This window comes from Oncorhynchus nerka, linkage group LG22 (assembly GCF_034236695.1).
Source record: "Oncorhynchus nerka isolate Pitt River linkage group LG22, Oner_Uvic_2.0, whole genome shotgun sequence".
NCBI classification, from domain to species: domain Eukaryota; kingdom Metazoa; phylum Chordata; class Actinopteri; order Salmoniformes; family Salmonidae; genus Oncorhynchus; species Oncorhynchus nerka.
This window is the reverse complement of record NC_088417.1, coordinates 49,110,066-49,133,450: the sequence shown is the minus strand read 5'-3', so window position 1 is coordinate 49,133,450 and position 23,385 is coordinate 49,110,066. Positions and strand designations below refer to the sequence as shown.

General features: G+C 43.3%; 1 protein-coding gene across 21 annotated transcripts in view; it reads right to left on the bottom strand.

The window, feature by feature from the left end:
- The window catches only part of picalma (phosphatidylinositol binding clathrin assembly protein a), a 59,911-nt gene that overhangs the window by 20,258 nt on the left and 16,268 nt on the right, over positions 1-23,385 (bottom strand). For all 21 annotated transcript variants that reach the window (XR_003859847.2, XM_029627136.2, XM_029627133.2 and 18 more), the window contains 5 exons: positions 21,472-21,574; positions 21,096-21,189; positions 20,787-20,898; positions 2,141-2,247; positions 2,005-2,046 (listed from right to left, as the gene is read on the bottom strand). Coding sequence is in view for 20 of the 21 variants with exons in the window: in XM_029627136.2 (XP_029482996.1) it covers positions 2,005-2,046; positions 2,141-2,247; positions 20,787-20,898; positions 21,096-21,189; positions 21,472-21,574 (458 nt within the window). In the remaining variant the exon portion in view is untranslated. The remainder of the gene's footprint in view (positions 1-2,004; positions 2,047-2,140; positions 2,248-20,786; positions 20,899-21,095; positions 21,190-21,471; positions 21,575-23,385) is intronic.

Genomic DNA, 23,385 nt, shown 5'->3' with positions numbered 1-23,385 from the left:
GGTGGACTCCAATCACGTTGAAGAAACAGCAAGGATGATCAATGGAAACAGGATGCACCTGAGCTCAATTTAAGTCTCATAGCAAAAGATCTGAATACTACGCAAATAAGGTTGTTTATTTAATACATTTTCAAAAATGTCTTAACCTGTTTCTTCTTTCATTATGGGATATTGTGTGTAGATTGCTGAGGATTTGTTTTTATTTCATCTATTTTAGAAGGCTGTAACGTAACTACATTTGGAAAAAGTCAAGGGGTCTAAATGCTTTCCAAACAGAAATGATGGTCGGAACCGGTACCAGAACCAAGGAGGTGTGGGGTCTTGGATTACTGTCCTCGTGGTTACCAGAAATCGACAAGTCCCCACAAGGATAGTAAAATCAAGGACCCGTTCCCCAGTCCCCAAGAACAAAGGCTATTTTAGGCTCAAGGTTTATGGAAAATAGGAGTGTAAATACATTTCAGCTTCCCACAAGGACAGTAAAATATTTGCTGTGTGTGTGTCTAAGTCACCAGATCTGAATTTCACCTATCGGATAGGATTAAATGCATAGCAATAGAATGAATAGAGTGGACTATTAATTACATTTAATCCTGTCGGCAAAATCCAGATAATTCATTTTTGAAAAACTGGGCCCAGATTTGCAACCCAATTGAACACTTAAGGGAGATTCTATAGAGGCGCCTGAGACAATGTTTTCCACCACCATAAACAAAACACCAACTTATAGAATGTATTGAGGAAGAATGGCACCACATCCCTCCAATAGAGTTCCAGACACTTGAAGAATCTACATCGCATTGACACTGTTCTGCCAACTTGTAACGCCCTATTAAAACACTATGGTGGAGTTTCCTTTATTTTGGCAGTTACCTGAAGCTAACCCCATTCAAAATGTGTCCCTTTTTGAAAGGTGACATGTAAATGGTATAGTAGCATACCGTGTCTATAATTTCCAATATATGCAAAGTAGGTGTATTATTTTCCTCCTAGTTCTTTCATCTCGGCTCTAGCCAACTCAATATAGCCCTTGACAAAGGCAGATGTTAACACCTTTATGTGCTGTATGCAGTGCAAGGTTAGGAGAGAGCGAGTGAGGCCCGGTTTGAATGCAAATTAAGTGCACCCTTCCTTTCTCCCTGCTTTGATCACAGGTCTAGAAGTGATTGGATAGATGAGAGAAAGGATATCAACCCATTGCTATTGCTTTCACCAATCCAACCAAATCAGATCTGTGATAATCTGAAGGGAGGACGGAAGCATTTTGAAAGTATTCGGACAGGGACCAAGTCTGGCATTTCCTCTATGACGGGCCTACATGCAGTGTGGGCCCAGCAAGCAATATCTTATAGCTAGAGCTGTGCATAGGTACAGAGCCCTGGAGTAATTTGGAAGGTCTGAAACTGCAGCAGGTGGCAGGGTGGTGAGAGCAGTCAGCACACTGAGGTGGGGTTGAAAGTAAGGTCAAGCTAAGGGGTCCAGCAGGGCTCCGTCTCAGTGCACTTTCAGGCAGATAGAGGAAAGTGACAAATACATTTTATTTGGGGAAAGCCTTTCAAGATACTAAAGGACAGTTAAAGTAAGCCTACATAAAATTAACATAAATTAAAAGTGCAATTCAAAAATCACAGGACCGATAAAAAGGTTCTCTAAGAGGTGTGTTTTGAATGAGATGACTGTCTGCATGTCATATGTGTGGGGAGAGTGCTTTCCAGAGCCTGGGTGCCAAGCAGCTGAGGGCCCTGGCACCCATGATGAAGAACTGGAATGTGGGGGTGAAAAGGAAAACAGCAGAGCGGAGGGAGAGGGCATAGGCTGGGAGAAGGTCAGCGAGTTCAGTGGGTGCCAGGTTGTGGAGGAATTTCTAGGCGAGTAGGAATGTCTTGTAGTCAATACGGGATTGCACAGGGAGCGATTATTGATTGTGGAGTATTGGTGTGATGTGTTTAGTTGATCTGAGGATGCTGGCAGCAGTTTGCTTTTACCTCACTTTTAACATCTTACCTGGGAGAGGTCTGGAATGTCCCCTCGATCAATCCCTACTTGCTGAAAGGAAGAAGAGCGGTGGGTCAAGATGACGGAGATAAAAGCGAATGTAGGAGTCCGATCACACAGAGGTTTCCAAAAGGTGGGATCTTACCTCTGCTACTTTGAGGAATTCAGAGATTCTTGTCATTCGAGTAAGGAATTTCTTGTAGATGTCAAGGCCCTCCTTGCATTGAGTTTTCTTCATGTCAAAGTACTTCTCTGTGAAATGAATAGATAGGGAAATTATAAGGGAGAACTGGAACTAATGCAAAATAGCAGTGATAAAACACTGGTATTACAGTGCCTTCAGAAAGTATTCAGACCATTTGACTTTTCACATTTTGTTACAGCCTTATTTTTATACATACACATTTTTTATTTAACTAGGCAAGTCAGTTAAGAACAAATTCTTATTTACAATGACGACCTACCAAAAGGAAAAAGACCTCATGCAGGGACAGGTAATGGGATTACATTTTTTTAATAAATAACAAAAAGGACAAAACACACATCACGACAAGAGACAACACAACATAGAGACCTAAGACAACACCACAGCATGAAAGCAACACAAAACATGGTACAAACATTAGGCACAGACAACAGCACAAAGGGCAAGGTAGAGACAACAGTACATCACACAAAGCAGCCACAACTGTCAATGAGTGTCCATGATTGAGTCTTTGAATGAAAAGATTGAGATAAATCTGTCCGGTTTGAGTGTTTGTTGCAGCTCGTTCCAATCGCTAGTTGCAGCAAACTGAAAAGAGGAGCGACCCAGGGATGTGTGCGCTTTGGGGACCTTTAACAGAATGTGGCTGTCAGAACGGGTGTTGTATGTGGAGGATGAGGGCTGCAGTAGATATCTCAGATAGGGGGGAGTGAGGCCTAAGAGGGTTTTGTAAATAAGCATCAACCAGTGTGGGTCTTGCGACGGGTGTACAGAGATGACCAGTTTACAGAGGAGTATGGAGTGCAGTGATGTGTCCTATAAGGAGCATTGGTGGCAAATCTGATGGCCGAATGGTAAAGAACATCAAGCCGCTCGAGAGCACCCTTACCTGACGATCTATAACTTATGTCTCCGTAATCTAGCATGTGTTGGAAGATCATCTGAATCAGGGTTAGTTTGGCAGCTGGGGTGAAAGAGGAGTGATTACCATAGAGGAAACCAAGTCTAGATTTAACTTTAGCCTGAAGCGTTGATATGTGCTGAGAGAATGACTGTGTATTGTCTAGCCATACTCCCAAGTACTTGTATGAGGTGACTTTCAAGCTCTAAACCCTCAGAGGTAGTAATCACACCTGTTGGGGGAGGGGCATTCTTCTTACCAAACCACATGACAAGGTTAAGAGTAGAGAAAGCTTGTGGGACACTAAGAAAGCTTTGTTGTAGAGCGTTTAACAACATCCAGGGAGGTGCCAGCTGAGTGTAAGACTGGATAATCTGCATATAAATGGATGAGAGCGTCCTACTGCCTGAGAAATTATGTTAATGTAAATTGAGAGGAGCGTGGGGCCTAGGATTGAGCCTTGGGGTACTCCCTTGGTGACAGGCAGTGGCAGAGACAGCAGACTGACTTTATACACTGCACTCTTTTAAGAAGTAGTTGCAAACCAGGCCAAAGACCCCTCAGAAACACCACAAGAATGGAATGGTCTACCGTATCAAAAGCTATGGCCAAGTCAAAAATAGCAGCACAACATTGCTTAGAATCAAGGGCAATGGTGACATCATTGAGGACCTTTAAGGATGCAGTGACACATCCATAATCTGAGCGGAAACCAGATTGCATATCAGAGAGAATACTATAGACATCAAGAAAGCCAGTTCGTTGATTATTGGACACGTTTTTCCAACACTTGATACAGGGCAAAATAGAAATAGGCCTATAACTTCTTATGGCTGCAGGGGCAGTATTGAGTAGCCTGGATGACAGGTGCCCAGAGTAAACTGCCTGCTCCTCAGTCCCAGTTGCTAATATATGCATATTAGTAGTATTGTATAGAAAACACTCAAGTTTCTAAACTGTTTGAATGATATCTGAGTATAACAGAATTCATATGGCAGGCAAAAACCTAAGAAGAAATCCAAACAGGAAGTGGGAAAACTGAGGTTGGTTGATTTTCAACCCAGCCCCTATTGAATACACAGTGGGATATTGGACCGAATGAGAAGGGAATGAGTAAGGTCTGCCATGAGCTGAGCATGCTCTGACCACGCACGTTCACACGAGGGAGCTCTGTTCCATCACACTTCTGAAGACAATGCAATTATCCGGTTGGAACATTGACGTTATGTTAAAAACATCCTAAAGATTGATTCCATACAGCTTTTGACATGTTTCTACGGACAGGAACGGAACTTTGACATTTCGTCTGCAACTAGGGAACGCGCTTCATGACTTTGGATTTTTTTTACCAAACATGCTAACAAAAGTAGCTCTTTGATTTAGTTTGATAATGTCCAAACATTTAATGTGGAACTGGGATTCCTGAGAGTGCATTCTGATGAAGATCAAAGGGAATATTTATAATGCCATTTATGAATAATGTTGACTACCCAATAAGGCAGATATCTTTTTGGCTGCTTTGTCTGAAAGCTGTACTCAGATTATTGCATGGTTTGCTTTTTCCATAAAGTTATTTTTAAAATCTGACACAGCAGTTGCATTAAGGAGAAGTGTATCTATATTTCCATGTCTAACAATTGTATTTTTTTTAGACATTTATAATGAGTATTTCTGTAAAATGCCGTGGCTCTCTGCAATATCACCGGATGTTTTTGGAACGTAACGCGCCAATGTATACCGATATTGTTTTATATAAATGTGCACTTCATCGAACAAAACATATATGTATTGTGTAACATGAAGTCCTAGGAGTGTCATCTGATGAAGATCAAAGGTTAGTGATTAATTTTATCTCCATTTGTGCTTTTTGTGACTCTTCTTTGACTGGAAAAATGGCTGAATTTATCTGTGACTTGGAGGTGACTTAATCGTTTGTGGTGCTTACGCTGTAAAGCCTATTTGAAATCAGACACTGGTGGGATTAACAAAAAGATTTACCTTTAAAAAGGTATAAGATACTTGTATGTTTGAGGAATTTTTATTATGAGATTTGTTCGAATTTGGCGCTTTGCACTTTCACTGGCTGTTGTCATATCGGTCCCGGTAGCGGGATTGCAGCCCTAAAATGATAAGTTACCATCAGATTGATCTCCCCATTTAAACAAAAGGATGAACCGTGGCTGCCTTCCAAGAAATGGGAACCTCCCAGAAAGGAGAAGTAGGTTAAAAAGGTCAGATATGCTTGGCAATGACAGGGGCATCAACCTTAAAGAAGAAAGGGTCTAAACCATCTGACCCAGATGGTTTTTGGGGGTCAAGTAGCAGGAGCTCCTTTAGCACTTCAGGACTCAGTAACTTCCTGCAGGGAGAAACTTTGTAGCGGGGCAGGGGGGGGGGGGGAAGAGGGAGAAGCATCGGGGAAAATCATATTAGAAGGGGTGGGAGATGAGGAAATGTTGGATGGGCAAGGAGGCATAGCTGAGTCAATTTCCGCTCACAACTTGTAAACGTGCTGCTGTGCGGTTTGTTGCTAACATTACTTTGCTACCTGCCAACTTCATGGTTTTTACTTAATTATTGTTCTATATACACATCTTCCCCCTGCTCACTTTTTTCATTCAACTTATCCAACAATGTTAGGCTGAACCAGTCAGAGGTCACAAAGCGTAACATAGCTTCAGCGTGTAAATCAGCAAGAAAGATGTCAGCATCGAGTAATTGTCTCTGGCCCCCTCCCAGTTAGGGGTAGTGATGAGCTCTACAGCAGAGTCTCACAACTCAAATCGCTGGTTGAAAACGGTTTTCTGCCCCTCCAAAAATATATGATTTGAAGATAATTGGCCCTCTTTCTGGGACTTACCCACAAACAGGACAAAGCTTAGCCTGCCGAGGAGTGACGTACTCCATTGTAGTTGGAGGGGGTGCTCTCATCTTATCTACGAACATACAGGGCTCTAACTCCCCTAGCTCTACAATAAGATAGACTCCACTAAGCTGGCAGGCTGGCTGCCAGTCAGTGTAGTCAGCTCAGCTATTCCCAATGAGACAGTGTCTGTGCCTCGATCTAGGTTGAGCAAAACTAAACATGGCGGTGTTTGCCTTAGCAATCTCACTGGAATAATAAACCTCCATTCCTGTCATTATTAAAAGAGATTGTGATGCATCTCAAAATAAGGCTATTTAATGTTTGATCCCTCACTTGCAAGGCAGTTATAGTTAGTCAATGAACTAATCACAGATCATAATCTTGATGTGATTAGCCTGACTGAAACATGGCTTAAGCCTGATGAATTTACAGTGTTTATAGGCCTCACCTCCTGGTTACACTCGTGACCATATCCCCGCGCATCCTACAAAGGCGGAGGTGTTGCTAACATTTACAATAGCTAATTTAAATTGACAAAAAAAAAAATGGTATTTTGAGCTTCTCGTCATGAAATCTAAGCAGCCTACTCAATCACTTTTTATAGCTACTGTTTTACAGGCCCCCTGGGCCATAAACAGCGTTCCTCACGAGTTCCTATCGGACCTTGTAGTCATAGCAGATATTCTAATCTTTGGTGACTTTAATATTCACATGAAAAAGTCCACAGACCCACTCCAAAGGGCTTTCGGAGCCATCATCGACTCAGTGGATTTTGTCCACCATGTCTCCGGACCTATGCACTGCCACAGTCATACTCTGGACCTAGTTTTGTCCCGTGGAATAAAATGTTGTGGATCTTTAATGTTTTTCCTCATAATCCTGGACTATCGGACCAGCATTTTATTACGTTTACAATCGCAACAAATAATCAACTCCGACCCCAACCAAGAATCAAAAGCAATGCTATAAATTCTCGGACAACCCAAAGATTCCTAGATGCCCTTCCAGACTCCCTCCGCCTACCCAAGGACGTCAGAGTACAAAAATCAGTTAACCACCTTAGGAACTCAATTTAACCTTGCGCAATACCCTAGATGCAGTCGCACACCTAAAAACTAAAAACATTTGTCATAAGAAACTAGCTCCCTGGTATACAGAAAATACCCGAGCTCTGAAGCAAGCGTCCAGAAAATTGGAACGGAAATGGAGCCACACCAAACTGGAAGTCTTCCAACTAGCTTGGAAAGTCAGTACCGTGCAGTATCGAAGAGCCCTCACTGCTACCCAATCATCCTATTTTTACAACTTAACCTTTCTGGGATAGGGGGCAGCATTTTCACTTTTGGATGAAAAGCATGCCCAGAGTGAACTGCCTCCTACTCTGTCCCAGATGCTAATATATGCATATTATTAGTAGTATTGGATAGAAAACTGTTTGAATGATGCCCGAGTATAACAGAACTCATGGCAGGCGAAAACCTGAGAAAAATCCAACCAGGAAGTGGGAAATCTGAGGTTTATAGTTTTTCAACTCAGCCCCCATTGAAGATACAGGTTGATATTAGATTTGTTTCACTTCCCAAGGCTTCCACTAGATGTCAACAGTATTTAGAATCTGTTGAGGACTCTACTCTAAAGGAGGGGCTCATAAGGGCTCTTTGAGTGAGTGGTCTGGCAGAGTGCCACAGCCTCGGTCTGGCGCACTCACGTGAAAGGTAGCTTCGTTCCACTTCATTTGTACAGACAGGAAGGAATTGTCTGGTTGGAACATTAATGGAGTTATGTTAAAAACATCCTAAAGATTGATTCCATACTTGGGTTGGCATGTTTCTATGGGCTGTAACAGAACTTTGACATTGTCTGCAACTAGGGAACGCGCTTCATGACTGGATTTTTTTTTACCAAACGTGCTAACAAAAGTAGCTCTTACTTATTTTCCACCATATTTTGCGAATAAATTTTTTAAAATCCTACAATGTGATTTTCTGGATTTCTCATTTTGTCTGTCATAGTTGAAGTGTACCTATGATTACAGGCCTCTCTCATCTTTTTAAGTGAGAGTACTTGCACAATTGGTGGCTGACTAAATACTTTTTTTCCCCCCACTGTGTGTGTGTGTGTGTATATATATATATACACATAGTGATAATCTGGATGTTTGTTTTAGATTCTGTCTCTCACAGTTGAAGTGTACATATGATAAGAATTACAGACTTCTACATGCTTTGTAAGTAGGAAAACCTGCAAAATCAGCAGTGTATCAAATACTTGTTCTCCCCACTGGATATATACACTGCTCAAAAAAATAAAGGGAACACTAAAATAACACATCCTAGATCTGAATGAATTAGATATTCTTAAATACTTTTTATACTTTACATAGTTGAATGTGCTGACAACAAAATCACACAAAAATTATCAATGGAAATCAAATTTATCAACCCATGGAGGTCTGGATTTGGAGTCACACTCAAAATTAAAGTGGAAAACCACACTACAGGCTGATCCAACTTTGATGTAATGTCCTTAAAACAAGTCAAAATTAGGCTCAGTAGTGTGTGGCCTCCACGTGCCTGTATGACCTCCATACAACACCTGGGCCTGCTCCTGAGGAGCCTGCTCCAACTACTGGACAGTGTGGTGCAACGTGGCATTGGTGGATGGAGCGAGACATGATGTCCCAGATGTGCTCAATTGGATTCAGGTCTGGGGAACGGGCGGGCCAGTCCATAGCATCAATGCCTTCCTCTTGCAGGAACTGCTGACACTCCAGCCACATGAGGTCTAGCATTGTCTTGCATTAGGAGGAACCCAGGGCCAACCGCACCAGCATATGGTCTCACAAGGGGTCTGAGGATCTCATCTCGGTACCTAATGGCAGACAGGCTACCTCTGGCGAGCACATGGAGGGCTGTGCGGCCCCCAAAGAAAATACCACCCAACACCATGACTGACCCACCGCCAAATCAGTCATGCTGGAGGATGTTGCAGGCAGCAGAACGTTCTCCACGGCGTCTCCAGATTGTCACATCCGTCACGTGCTCAGTGTTAACCTGTTTTCATCTGTGAATGCACAGGGCGCCAGTGGCGAATTTGTCAATCTTGGTGTTCTCTGGCAAATGCCAAACGTCCTGCACGGTGTTGGGCTGTAAGCACAACCCCCACCTGTGGACGTCGGGCCCTCATACCACCCTCATGGAGTCTGTTTCTGACCGTTTGAGCAGACACATGCACATTTGTGGCCTGCTGGAGGTCATTTTGCAGGGCTCTGACAGTGCTCCTCCTTGTACAAAAGCGGAGGTAGTGGTCCTGCTGCTGGGTTGCCCTCCTACACGTCTCCCGATGTACTGGCCTGTCTCCTGGTAGCGCCTCCATGCTCTAGACACTACGCTGACAGACACAGCAAACCTTCTTGCCACAGCTCGCATTGATGTGCCATCCTGGATGAGCTGCACTACCTGAGCCACTTGTGTGGGTTGTAGACTCAGTCTTATGCTACCACTAGAGTGAAAGCACCGCCAGCATTCAAGTGACCAAAACATCAGCCAGGAAGCATAGGAACTGAGAAGTGGTCTGTGGTCCCCACCTGCAGAACCACTCCTTTATTGGGGGTGTCTTGCTAATTGCCTATAATTTCCACCTGTTGTCTATTCCATTTGCACAACAGCATGTGAAATATATTGTCAATCAGTGTTGCTTCCTAAGTGGACAGTTTGATTTCACAGAAGTGTGATTGACAGAGATGGCCGCCTCGCTTCGCGTTCCTAGGAAACTATGCAGTTTGTTTTTTTACGTGTCATTTCTTACATTAGTACCCCAAGTCATCTTCGGTTTCATTACATACAGTCGAGAAGAACTACTGAATATAAGATCAGCGTCAACTCACCATCAGTACGACCAAGAATATGTTTTTCGCGACGCGGATCCTGCATTTCAAACAGGACAACGGAATGGATCCCATGCAGCGACCCAATAAAACGACTCCGAAAAAGAGGGAAACGAGGCGGTCTTCTGGTCAGACTCCGGAGACGGGCACACTGTGCACCACTCCCTAGCATTCTTCCCGCCAATGTCCAGTCTCTTGACAACAAGGTTGATGAAATCCGAGCAAGGGTAGCATTCCAGAGGGACATCAGAGACTAACGTTCTTTGCTTCACGGAAACATGGCTCACTGGAGAGACGCTATCCGAGGCGGTGCAGCCAACGGGTTTCTCCACGCATCGCGCCAACAGAAACAAACATCTTTCTGGTAAGAAGAGGGGCGGGGGCGTATGCCTTATGGCGAACGAGACATGGTGTGATGAAAGAAACATACAGGAACTCAAGTCCTTCTGTTCACCTGATTTAGAATTCCTCACAATCAAATGTAGACCGCATTATCTACCAAGAGAATTCTCTTCGATTATAATCACAGCCGTATATATCCCCCCCCAAGCAGACACATCGATGGCTCTGAACGAACTTTATTTAACTCTTTGCAAACTGGAAACCATTTATCCGGAGGCTGCATTCATTGTAGCTGGGGATTTTAACAAGGCTAATCTGAAAACAAGACTCCCTAAATTTTATCAGCATATCGATTGCGCAACCAGGGGTGGAAAAACCTTGGATCATTGTTACTCTAACTTCCGCGACGCATATAAGGCCCTGCCCCGCCCCCCTTTCGGAAAAGCTGACCACGACTCCATTTTGTTGATCCCTGCCTACAGACAGAAACTAAAACAAGAAGCTCCCGCGCTGAGGTCTGTTCAACGCTGGTCCGACCAATCTGATTCCACACTCCAAGACTGCTTCCATCACGTGGACTGGGATATGTTTCGTATTGCGTCAGATAACAATATTGACGAATACGCCGATTCGGTGTGCGAGTTCATTAGAACGTGCGTTGAAGATGTCGATCCCATAGCAACAATTAAAACATTCCCTAACCAGAAACCGTGGATTGATGGCAGCATTCGCGTGAAACTGAAAGCGCAAACCACTAATTTTAATCAGGGCAAGGTGTCTGGTAACATGACCGAATACAAACAGTGCAGCTATTCCCTCCGCAAGGCTATCAAACAAGCTAAGCGTCAGTACAGAGACAAAGTAGAATCTCAATTCAACGGCTCAGACACAAGAGGCATGTGGCAGGGTCTACAGTCAATCACGGACTACAAGAAGAAATCCAGCCCAGTCACGGACCAGGACGTCTTGCTCCCAGGCAGACTAAATAACTTTTTTGCCCGCTTTGAGGACACAGTGCCAATGACACGGCCTGCAACGAAAACATGCAGTCTCTCCTTCACTGCAGCCAAGGTGAGTAAGACATTTAAACGTGTTAACCCTCGCAAGGCTGCAGGCCCAGACGGCATCCCCAGCCGCGCCCTCAGAGCATGCGCAGACCAGCTGGCCGGTGTGTTTACGGACATATTCAATCAATCCCTGTACCAGTCTGCTGTTCCCACATGCTTCAAGAGGGCCACCATTGTTCCTGTTCCCAAGAAAGCTAAGGTAACTGAGCTAAAACGACTACCGCCCCGTAGCACGCACTTCCGTCATCATGAAGTGCTTTGAGAGACTAGTCAAGGACCATATCACCTCCACCCTACCTGACACCCTAGACCCACTCCAATCTGCTTACCGCCCAAATATCTCAACCACACTGCACACTGCCCTAACCCATCTGGACAAGAGGAATACCTATGTGAGAATGCTGTTCATCGACTACAAGCTCAGCATTCAACACCATAGTACCCTCCAAGCTCGTCATCAAGCTCGAGACCCTGGATCTGATCCTCAACACTGGGGCCCCACAAGGGTGCGTTCTGAGCCCTCTCCTGTACTCCCTGTTCACCCACGACTGCGTGGCCACGCACGCCTCCAACTCAATCAAGGTTGCGGACGACACAACAGTGGTAGGCTTGATTACCAACAACGACGAGACGGCCTACAGGGAGGAGGTGAGGGCCCTCGGAGTGTGGTGTCAGGAAAATAACCTCACACTCAACGTCAACAAAACTAAGGAGATGATTGTGGACTTCAGGAAACAGCAGAGGGAACACCCCCCTATCCACATCGATGGAACAGTAGTGGAGAGGGTAGCAAGTTAAGTTCCTCGGCATTCACATCAGACAAACTGAACTGGTCCACTCACACAGACAGCATCGTGAAGGCGCAGCAGCGCCTCTTCAACCTCAGGAGGCTGAAGAAATTTGGCTGGTCACCAAAAGCACTCAAACTTCTACAGATGCACAATCGAGAGCATCCTGGCGGGCTGTATCACCGCCTGGTACGGCAACTGCTCCGCCCTCAACCGTAAGGCTCTCCAGAGGGTAGTGAGGTCTGCACAACGCATCACCGGGGGCAAACTACCTGCCCTCCAGGACACCTACACCACCCGATGTTACAGGAAGGCCATAAAGATCATCAAGGACAGCAACCACCCGAGCCACTGCCTGTTCACCCCGCTATCATCCAGAAGGCGAGGTCAGTACAGGTGCATCAAAGCTGGGACCGAGAGACTGAAAAACAGCTTCTATCTCAAGGCCATCAGACTGTTAAACAGCCACCACTAACATTGAGTGGCTGCTGCCAACACACTGACACTGACTCAACTCCAGCCACTTTAATAATGGGAATTGATGGGAAATGATGTAAATATATCACTAGCCACTTTAAACAATGCTACCTTATATAATGTTACTTACCCCACATTATTCATCTCATATGCATACGTATATACTGTACTCTACATCATCGACTGCATCCTTATGTAATACATGTATCACTAGCCACTTTAACTATGCCACTTTGTTTACATACTCATCTCATATGTATATACTGTACTCGATACCGTCTACTGTATCTTGCCTATGCTGCTCTGTACCATCACTCATTCAGATATCCTTATGTACATATTCTTTATCCCCTTACACTGTGTATAAGACAGTAGTTTTGGAATTGTTAGTTGGATTACTTGTTGGTTGTTACTGCATTGTCGGAACTAGAAGCACAAGCATTTCGCTACACTCGCATTAACATCTGCTAACCATGTGTATGTGACAAATAACATTTGATTTTTGACTTGGAGGAGTTTACATTGTGTTGTTTAAGTGTTCCCTTTAATTTTTTTGAAGTGTACTTGTATGTTTGAGGAATTTTAATTGAGGTTTTAGTTGTTTTGAATTTGGCGCCCTGCACTTTCACTGGCTATTGCAGGGGGGGGGGGGTTAATTGAGGAAAACAAGAACAATCCAAAATGTCTTTTTGATACTGTCGCAAAGCTAACTAAAAGCAGCATTCCCCAAGTGAGGATGGCTTTCACTTCAGCAGTAATAAATTCATGAACTTCTTTGACGAAAAGATCATGATCATTAGAAATCAAATTACGGACTCTTTAAATCTGCGTATTCCTCCAAAGCTCAGTTGTCCTGAGTCTGCACAACACTGCCTGGACCTAGGATCAAGGAAGACACTCATGTGTTTTAGTACTATATCTCTTGATACTGATGAAAATAATCATGGCCTCTAAACCGTCAAGCTACATACTGGACACTATTCCAACTAAACTACTGAAAGAGCTGCTTCCTGTGCTTGGTCCTCCTATGTTGAACATAATAAAACGGCTCTCTATCCACTGGATGTGTACCAAACTCACTAAAGGTGGCAGTAATAAAGCCTCCTTGAAAAAGCCAAACCTTGCCCCAGAAAATAGATAACGGCGGCCTATAACGAATTTCCCATTGCTCTCAAACATCGTTTTAAAAGCTGTTGCGCACCAACTGACTGCCTTGCTGGAGACAATGTATACGAAACGCTTCAGTCTGGTTTTAGACCCCATCATAGCACTGAGACTGCACTTGTGAAGGTGGTAAATTACCTTTTAATGGAGTCAGACCGAGGACCTGCATCTGTCCTCGTGCTCCTAGACCTTAGTGCTGCTTTTGATACCATCGATCACCACATTCTTTTGGAGAGATTGGAATGAATGGTTTGTCCTCTGACAAATCAACTGTATATTTCAGTGTTCCTCAAGGCTCCATTTTAGAACCACTATTGTTTTCACTATATATTATTCCTTTTGGTGATGTCATTTGTGAAAATAATGTTAACTTTCACTGCTGTGTGGACGACAAACAGCTGTACATTTCGATGAAACCCCAAAATTGCCCTCACTGGAAGCCTGTGTTTCAGACATAAGTGGATGGTGGCACATTTTCTACTTTTAAAACACAGACAAAACAGAGATGCTAGTTCTAGGTCCCAAGAAATAAAGAGATCTTCTGTTGAATCTGACAATTATTCTTGATGATTGTACAGTCGTCTCAAATACCTCGGCGTTACTCTGGACCCTGATCTCTTGACAAAACAAAATTTGAAAGAATTTTTTTTCCATCTACGTAACATTGCAAAAATCAGAAACTTAGCCCCCTCCCAAAGAAAAACTGTTTCAATGCTTTGGTCACTTCTAGATTAGACTACTGCAATGCTCTACTTTCCGGCTACCCGGATAAAGCACTAAATAAACTTCAGTTAGTGCTAAATACTGCTGCTAGAATCCTGACTAGAAAAAACTGTCTTACTCCAGTGCTAGCCTCTACACTGGCTTCCTGTTAAGGCAAGGGCTGATTAAGGTTTTACTGCTAACCTACAACGCATTACATGGGCTTGCTCCTACCCATCTTTCCAATTTTGGTCCTGCCGTACATACCTACATGTACACTACAGTCACAGGCCTCACTGTCCCTTGAATTTCTAAGCAAACAGCTGGAGGCAGGGCTTTCTCCCATAGAGCTCTGTTTTTATGGAATGGTCTTCCTATCCATGCGAGAGACGCAAACTCGGTCTCGACCTTTAGGTCTTTATTGGATACTCATCTCTTCAGTAGGTCCTATGATTGAGTGTAGTCTGGCCCAGGAGTGGGAAGGTGAACGGAAAGGCACAGGAAAAAAGAAAAAGCCCTTGCTTTCTCTGCCTGGCCGGTTCTCCTCTCCACTGGGATTCTCTGCCTCTAACGCTATTACGGGGGCTGAGTCACTGGCTTACTGGTACTCTGCCGTCCCCAGGAGGGGTGCGTCACTTGAGTGGGTTGAGTCACTAACGTGATCTTCCTGGCCGTGTTGGCACCCCCCTTGGGTTGCACCATGAGGTAGATTTGTGGGCTATACTCAGCCTTGTCTCAGGATGGTAAGTTGTTGGTTGGAGATATCCCTCTAGTGGTGTGGGGGCTGTGCTTTGCTAAAGTGGGTGGGGTTATATCCTTCCTGTTTGGCCCTGTCCAGGGGTATCATCGGATGGGGCCACAGTGTCTCCTGACCCCTCCTGTCTCAGCCTCCAGTAATTATGCTGCAGTAGTTTGTGTCGGGGGGGCTAGGGTCAGTTTGTTATATCTGGAGTATTTCTCCTGTCTTATCCGGTGTCCTGTGTGAATTTAAGTATGCCCTCTAATTCTCTTTCCCTCCAACTTTCTCTTCTGAGAACCTGGCCTGATGACTCCTTGCTGTCCGCCGTCTACCTGGTCGTGCTGTTGCTCCAGTTGCAACTGTTTTGCCTGCGGCTATGGAACCCTGACCTGTTCACCGGACGTGCTACCTATCCCAGACTTGCTGTTTTCAACTCTGGAGACAGCAGGAGCGGTAGAGATACTCCACCTAATATCCACCTGGCACAGCCAGGAGAGGACTGGCCATCCCTCATATCCTGGTTCCTCTAGGTTTCGGCCTTTCTAGGGAGTTTTTCCTAGCCACCGTGCTTCTACACCTGCATTGCTTGCGGTTTGGGTTTTAGGCTGAGTTTCTGTACAGCACTTTGACATCAGCTGATTTAAGAAGGGCTTTATAAATACATTTGATTGATTAGGAATCCTGACTTAATTAAGTGGTGATTAAAGAGCTCAGCCATTTGCTCCTCGTCTTTAACAACCACATCAACATTAAGGGACATGGGCAGCTGTGAGGAAGAGGGTTTATTCCCAGGTCTTTAACCATTTTCTAGAACTTCTCGGGGTTAGACCCACAGAGAAAAAAACTGCTCCATGAAGTTACTAACTTTGGCCTTCCGGAGAGCATGAGTGCACTTATTTCTCATTTGCCTGAACTAGAGCCCATTAGCCTTTCACCATTCTTGGTGGATTACCTCTGCAAGATCACGGTCAAACCAGGGGCTGAACCTGTATTTAATTCTCATTATCTTAATGGGTGGTGTGTTTGTTAATACCACTGAAAATTTAAAAAAAAATAATACAAGGTCCAAGCATCTTCGACAGAGGGGATGATTCTATACCAATTTACAGAGGCCAGGTCATGAAGGAAGTCTTGCTCATTAAAGTTTTTCAGCAAGCGTTATGACAAATCAGGACAGGTCGTTTCACTGAGCAGCCATTATGAACACAGGCTGTAACACAGGGATCATTAAGGTCATTACAGAAAACACTAGACTAATACCCATCAGGATTATTTGTGAGGATAATATCAAGGAGAGTAGCCTTTTCTGGGTGTTTGGAGTCATACCTTGTGGGATTGGTAATAATCTGAGAAAGCTTTAGGGAGTCTCATTGTAGGACTTGGTCAGGTGGTTTACGCATGTCCCAGTTTAGGTCACATAGCAGGACAAATTCAGACTTAGTGTAAGGAGCCAGGAGAGAGCTTAGGCCAGGTAGGGTAAGGCCGTGCTGATGGAAGACGATAACACCCAGCAACAGCCGACGAAGAGCTATTTGAAAGTTTAATGCTTAAAACCAGAAATCAAATTGTTTGGGTACAGACTTGGTGGAGACAACAGAGCATTGAAGGTGATCCTTGGTAAAGATTGCCACTCCACCTTTGGAAGGTCAGTCTTGCTGAAAAATGTTAACCAGAAAGGTTAACATCAGTGTTCCAAACACTTTAACCACCTCTCAGTAATGACCAATAAATCTGGATTGGAGCTGTGAACCCACAAATCGATCCATTTTTAGGTAATAAGCTTCTAATGTTAAGAACAAATTCTTATTTTCAATGAAAGCCAAGGAACAGTGGATTAACTGCCTTGTTAAGGGGCAGACCAACCAATTTTTACATTGTCAGCTCGGTGACTCGATCTTGCAACCTTTTGGTTACTAGTCCAATGCTCTAACCACTAGGCTACCTACCGCCCCCTGGGGTATTGTGTGTAGATTGAGGGGGGGAGATAATTTCATAAATTTTTGTATAAAATTGCTCGCCAACACTTCTTTGTGCTCTGCTTCGCCGATTTCTGCTCCTGTAAAAGCATGTTTTTTTTGCACCTCTCGGGGGTGTGGAACGGTAGCGTCCCACCTGGCCAACATCCAGTGAAATTGCAGAGCGCGAAAAAAAAAAATACTCAATTCAAATATTTAACATTCTTGAAAATGTGTGTTACACATCAAAAATAAAGCTTACCTTCTTGTTAATCCAGCAGCCGCGTCAGATTTCAAAAAGGCTTTACGGTGAAAGCAAACCTTGCAATTATCGGAGGACAGCGCTCAGCACACAAAGCATTACGTACAGTTACCAGCCAAGTAGATTAGTCACGAAAGTCAGATATAGCAATAAAAGTAATCACTTACCTTTGATGATCTTCATATGGTTGCACTCACAACACTCCATGGTAAACAATAAGTTTATTTTGTTCGATAAAGTCAGTCTTTATAGCCAAAAACCTCCATTTTGTTGGCGCATTTTGTTCAGTAAGCCAATGGCTCAAATGCGGTCACAAGAGGCAGACAAACTCCAAAAAGTACCCATAAAGTTGGTAGGAACATGTCAAACGATGTTTATAATCAATCCTCAGGTTGTTTTTAGCCTAAATAAAATCGACAATATTTCAACCGGACAAAAGCTTCGTCAATATAAAAGGAAAACAAGTGCTCCCGGTCGTGCGCAGTAACCAGCTCTGAGAACACAGGGTCCACTCAATGTTGTCATTCTCCCTCATTTTTCAGAATAAAAGCCTGAAACAATGTCTAAAGATTGTTCACAACTAGTGGAAGCCGTAGGGAACGAAATCTGGGTCCTATCCCTTTAAGTGGTGGACAGGATTTCATTGAAAAAGCCATTTCAAAGTAATGGCACTTCCTGGATGGATTTTCTTCAGGGTTTTGCCAGCCATGAGTTCTGTTATACACAGACATTATTTTAACAGTTTTAGAAAACGTCAGTGTTTTTCTATCCAAATCTAATTATATGCATATTCTAGCTTCTGGGCCTGAGTAGCAGGTAGTTTACTCTGGGCACCTTATTCATCCAAGCTACTCAATACTGCCCCCAGAGGCAGATAACCCACTGTTCCTTGGCCATCATTGAAAATAAGAATTTGTTCTTAACCGACTTGCCTAGTTAAATAAAGTTAAAATAAATGACAAAGCAAAAATGGGTTTTTAGAAATATCAGCAAATATTTTTTTTTAAATGTAAAACTGAATATTACATTTACATACATATTCAGACCCTTTACTCAGTACTTGTTGAAGCACCGTTGGCAGCAATTACAGCCTCGAGTCTTCGAGTCTTGGATAAGACGCTACAAGCTTGGCACACCTGTATTTGGGGAGTTTCTCCCATTCCCCTTTGCAGATCCTCTCAAGCAGTGTCAGTTTGATGGGGAGCGTTGCTGCACAGCTATTTTCAGGTCTCTCAGAGATGTTCAATCGGTTCAAGTCTGGGCTCTGGCTGGGCCACTCAAGGACATTGAGACTCTTCCCGAAGCCACTTCTGCGTTGTCTTGGCTGTGTGCTTAGTGTCATTGTTCTGTTGGAAGGAGTCCCTTTGTCCCCAGTAGGTTTTCATCAATGATCTCTGTACTATGCTCCGGTTATCTTTGCCTCGATCCTGACTAGTCTCCCAGTACCTGCCACTGAAAAACATCACCACAGCATGACGCTGCCACCACCATGCTTCACCGTAGGGATGGTGCCAGATTTCCTCCAGATGTGCCGCTTGGTATTTCATCAGACCAGATAATCTTGTTTCTCATGGTCTGAGAGTCTTTGGGTGCCTTTCGGCAAACTCCAAGCAGGCTGTCATGTGCCTTTTTACTGACGGGTGGCTTCAGTATGGCCCCTCTACCTTAAAGGCCAGATTGGTGGAGTGTTGCAGAGATGGTTGTCCTTCTGGAAGGTTCTCCCATCTCCAAAGGAACTCTGGCGCTGTGTCAGTGACCATCAGGTTCTTAGTCACCTCTCTGACCAAGGCCCTTCTCCCCCGATTGCTCAGTTTGGCCTGGCATCCAGCTTTAGAAAGAGTATGTGGTGGTTCCAAACTTTTTCCATTTAAGAATGATGGAGGCCACTGTGTTCTTGGGGACCTTCAATGCTGCAGACATTTTTTGGTACTGTTCGCCAAATCTGTGCCTCGACACAAATCTTGTCTCGGAGCTCTATGGACAATTCCTTCGACCCCATGGCTTGGTTTTTGCTCTGACATACTGTCAACTGTGGGACCTTTGCATATCATGTCCAATCATTTGAACTTACCACAGGTGGACTCTGTCCTTGATCTTTCTTCAACTTGATTAATCAGTGGAAACAGGATCCAGCTGAAGATAATTGAGTCTCATAGCAAAGGGTCTGAATATTTCAATTTAAAAAAACAACTTTACATATTTGCAAACTGTATAAAAACCTGTTTTGTCTTTGTCATTATGGGGTATTGTGTGGAGATTGCTGAGGATTTTGTATTTAATCAAGTTTAGAGAAAGGCTGTAACTTAAGAAAATGTGGAAAAAGTCAAGGGGTCTGAATACTTTCCAAGGCATTAACAGACATTGTTATCAAATCAGGATAAACTATATCAAATCATTAAACAGCCTTTACAAATTAATGGGAGAGATGTTTAATTTTTTATAGTATAATTCCAGAACTGTTCTCTCAAATGAGAAACTTGGCAGTTAAATGTGGATGTGTGCAGGACGTATAGAAACTCTTCAGAGTGGTGCATGAATGTCTCACTGGCTTGGAAACCTCTCACTGATGTTAGCGCATCTCCAATTTGCTCCCCTCCAAGGACCTGCTCATTCCCCTCAAAAGACCCAAGGCTCACATCTGAGTGAGAAAGGCATACATCCTCATAGCAGAGAATATAGCCTTGATATGAAAGGACTAGAACTACAGCATAAATATCATATAGCTGCATAAAGTTCTTAAACAAGTCTAGTAAACAAGTGCAATTCTCTAACTCTATTATAATGTCCAACTTTGTGGAGCATACAAGAATGTCAGTGTACTGGAACTTCTATTTCCAACGTTAGATATTATTTTAATTTCAAAACAGACATAAATCACACATGCACTGATGAACATGCACAGATTTAATGTTACAGTCGTTGAATTCAGACTGTGTGAAAGACAGCCAGGAAAGGGTAGTTGAAATCAGACTGTGTGCAAAACCAGTCTCTCCACCAGCATTGAGCTCAATTTCAGTTTAACCCAGTCCCTTCAGGAAACTCATTTAATATGAATAAGAATTGGAAACTAGATTTGTTTATGCATTTCAGAAATCAAATAGCTCAGTTCAAAAGGGAATTCACCCAACCCCTAAACCTATATACAGACCAAATGTCACCCAGCACAACTGGAACAGCAAAACAGCAGTAGTAGCACAACACATGTCCTTCGTCGTCCCCCGTTAAGTCAGCCAGGCTAGCATGGCAGCAGGCTGATAGTGAGTGGTGGCCAACATTTGAGCCCAGGGATACAGTATGAACTAAGTGCGACATGGTGCAAAGGTGTCTATGCATCAAAGGTGTTTTTGCATCAGTACTCAATGGTAATGATGACAGTGATAAGGACTTGGTTTTGGCAGGACAGAGACTCTTGAGAGCTGGATGGCGGAAGCACTTACCCAACAGATTGATAATGCCTTCATTGTAGGCCGCAAACAGTCGAATGGAATCTTTAAACAGAAGCATGAAGGACGCGTTGATCACTCCATTGGTGAGCTCGTTGGCGTTGACCTGGAGATGGAGGGGTCCAAAGCAGATGAATTGACAGTCAACCTACCGAGCACTCATTGGTCTGACTCCCAGAGCTCCCAATCCACAGGACAGAGGTAAAGTCGATTACTCAATCGTCGACTATGTTTCTTGCAATACAGGAGCTTAAGAGTTGAGGCCATAGCAATACAACGTACAAAACGTCATTGAAAACTCACGTTGAAGTCAAGTAGCGCATCCATCTGGTTTTGGATAATCGGTATGGTCTTTAGTAACTTTTCTGTGTTCATGGTTCTCATAACGCCATCCGCCCTGGGGTAAAGATAATATTCCAATCATTAAGGGCCCAATCCTAATGGCTTTGGACTGTCATGAATGTGTGTACTAAGCTGAAGCATGCAATTTAAAATAATGCACTTCGATGCCAAATCAACCCCTAGCCGATAAAATATATGCACTTGTGGAAGAATAAGCACTCTGCCAAAAAATATCCAAAACACTTCTCAGGACTCGACTGTACAGTATTTATACAATATAGATGCTAGCTGAGCCTGACGGTATAAGGAAATGTGAATAGAGAATTAAAGTCCTTACCCTCGTTTAACTTTTGTAAAGTCAAAAGCGACTTGTCGATACGACACAGCCTTCTCATTCAGGTAGCGACTATATCTCCTTATGAACGTTGACATGTCATAGCCTGAAAAAGACAATAGGGGAATTACTCTGAGCATCTTGGTATACAGTACTAGTCAAACATTTGGACACTTACTCATTCAAGGGTTTTTCTTTATGTGTACTATGTTCTACATTGTAGAGTAATAGTTAAGACATCAAAAACTATGAAATAACATATGGAATCATGTAGTAACCAAAATAAAAGAGTTAAAGAAATAACTATATTTTTCAAAGTAGCCACCCTTTCTTTGCCTTGACAGCTTTGCACACGTGGCATCAAGAGTGGCAACCAGCCTATACTCTTAACTGTTTATTAGGGAAAATAAGGGATGCACTTGAGCTTGAATAAGCCAAGGCACATACCATTGATTTATGAAAGTTACGGCTGATTTTTTTCGTCGATTTATGGGCTACTTCCCGTTGGACAAATACACAGGCAAACTTTAGGACACTTAAAGTGTGTGTTCCAGTGTTGCCATGATACCAATGTCACACTATCGTGATACTTGTGAAAGCTTTACATGGAAAAAGAAAACTGACTGAATTGTATGGCCCTTTGAGGAACACCTGTTATGCGAAATAGTATGTGCAATAGCTTGAAAAATAAACAAATGGGACTCATAAGGGTGTCACGTTTATTTTCCAAGCTATTGGACATTGTCAGTTTTCTGATTTCTTTTCTGCAACTGCAATACTGAGAATTGTGCCAAAACGTATGAAAATGACCATGAACTATCATAAATACTGTACGTATCGTAAATATAGTCCCATATTTCTCCTAAAGCAAAGGCCCACCATCTAGTGGATTTCTGTCATGAGCGCTACACTCCAACCTAAATCCAGTCGTCATTAAAACTGATAGCTCCCTATCCCCCTAATTTATAAGTAACAACTTGACAAAAGGCATTAGGTTATTATTAGGGGCGCTTAATCTGCCTTTACACTCCCCCTTGAAAGTCCCACTGGTCTGGGCTGCCAGGCATCTTGTTAACATGGGAAACAACTTTAAGTAAATACATTTTGCTGGGCCTGATGTGAGCTGAGTGTTGCCATTTCATTGGGAATAGAGCAAAAGGGTAAAGGGTAGGACTGTCTAAAATTACAGTTCTCCGCTTCTAACATAGTTTGGCAGGTCTCAATATCGCCTGTTGTGTGTACACACACACACACACACACACACAGTAGGTAAAAGTTATGGTACGCTGCAGGTTTTGAATAGAGCTGACGTTTCCTTATTCTACATGTCAGATAAGCATGCTTGTTCGGGAAAATATATTTATATCTGAATGCCTCAAAAAAAAGGTGCTACAGTACACAGGATTTTTTTTAAATGTTTGCATTGTAACTTTAGAAACCGTCCATAATATATTTGCTGCCAACAGTGGAATGATATTGTTTCACAGTGTTACTTATCTGCCAGTGTTGTGATTGGCTGTGATTGATTTCGTCCGCTGGAGCGGCATCTGTTGTCAAACTGGGAAAGCTGTTCTGACTTTGTGGCTGTGTTATCTAGTGGAAAACGCTCTGTCATTCTACACCGTTCCCTCAATGATTCCCTACACTGAAGTGTAGGGAATCATTGTACCATCTAAATCCCTGAGAAATATAGTTCCATTAACAAATATCATTTTACAGCTGTTTGAAGCTGGTGGACCAAAACTAAAAGTTACTTTCGGTTTTGGTCGACCAGCTTCAAACGTCTGTAAAAAAAATTTATAACACAGCCAAAGTCAGAACAGCTTTCTTAGTTAAACAGATGCTGCTCCGGTGGGAGAAATCAATAGGTGAATATCACAGCCAATCAAAACACTGGGCGGGTAAGTAATTTTGCAA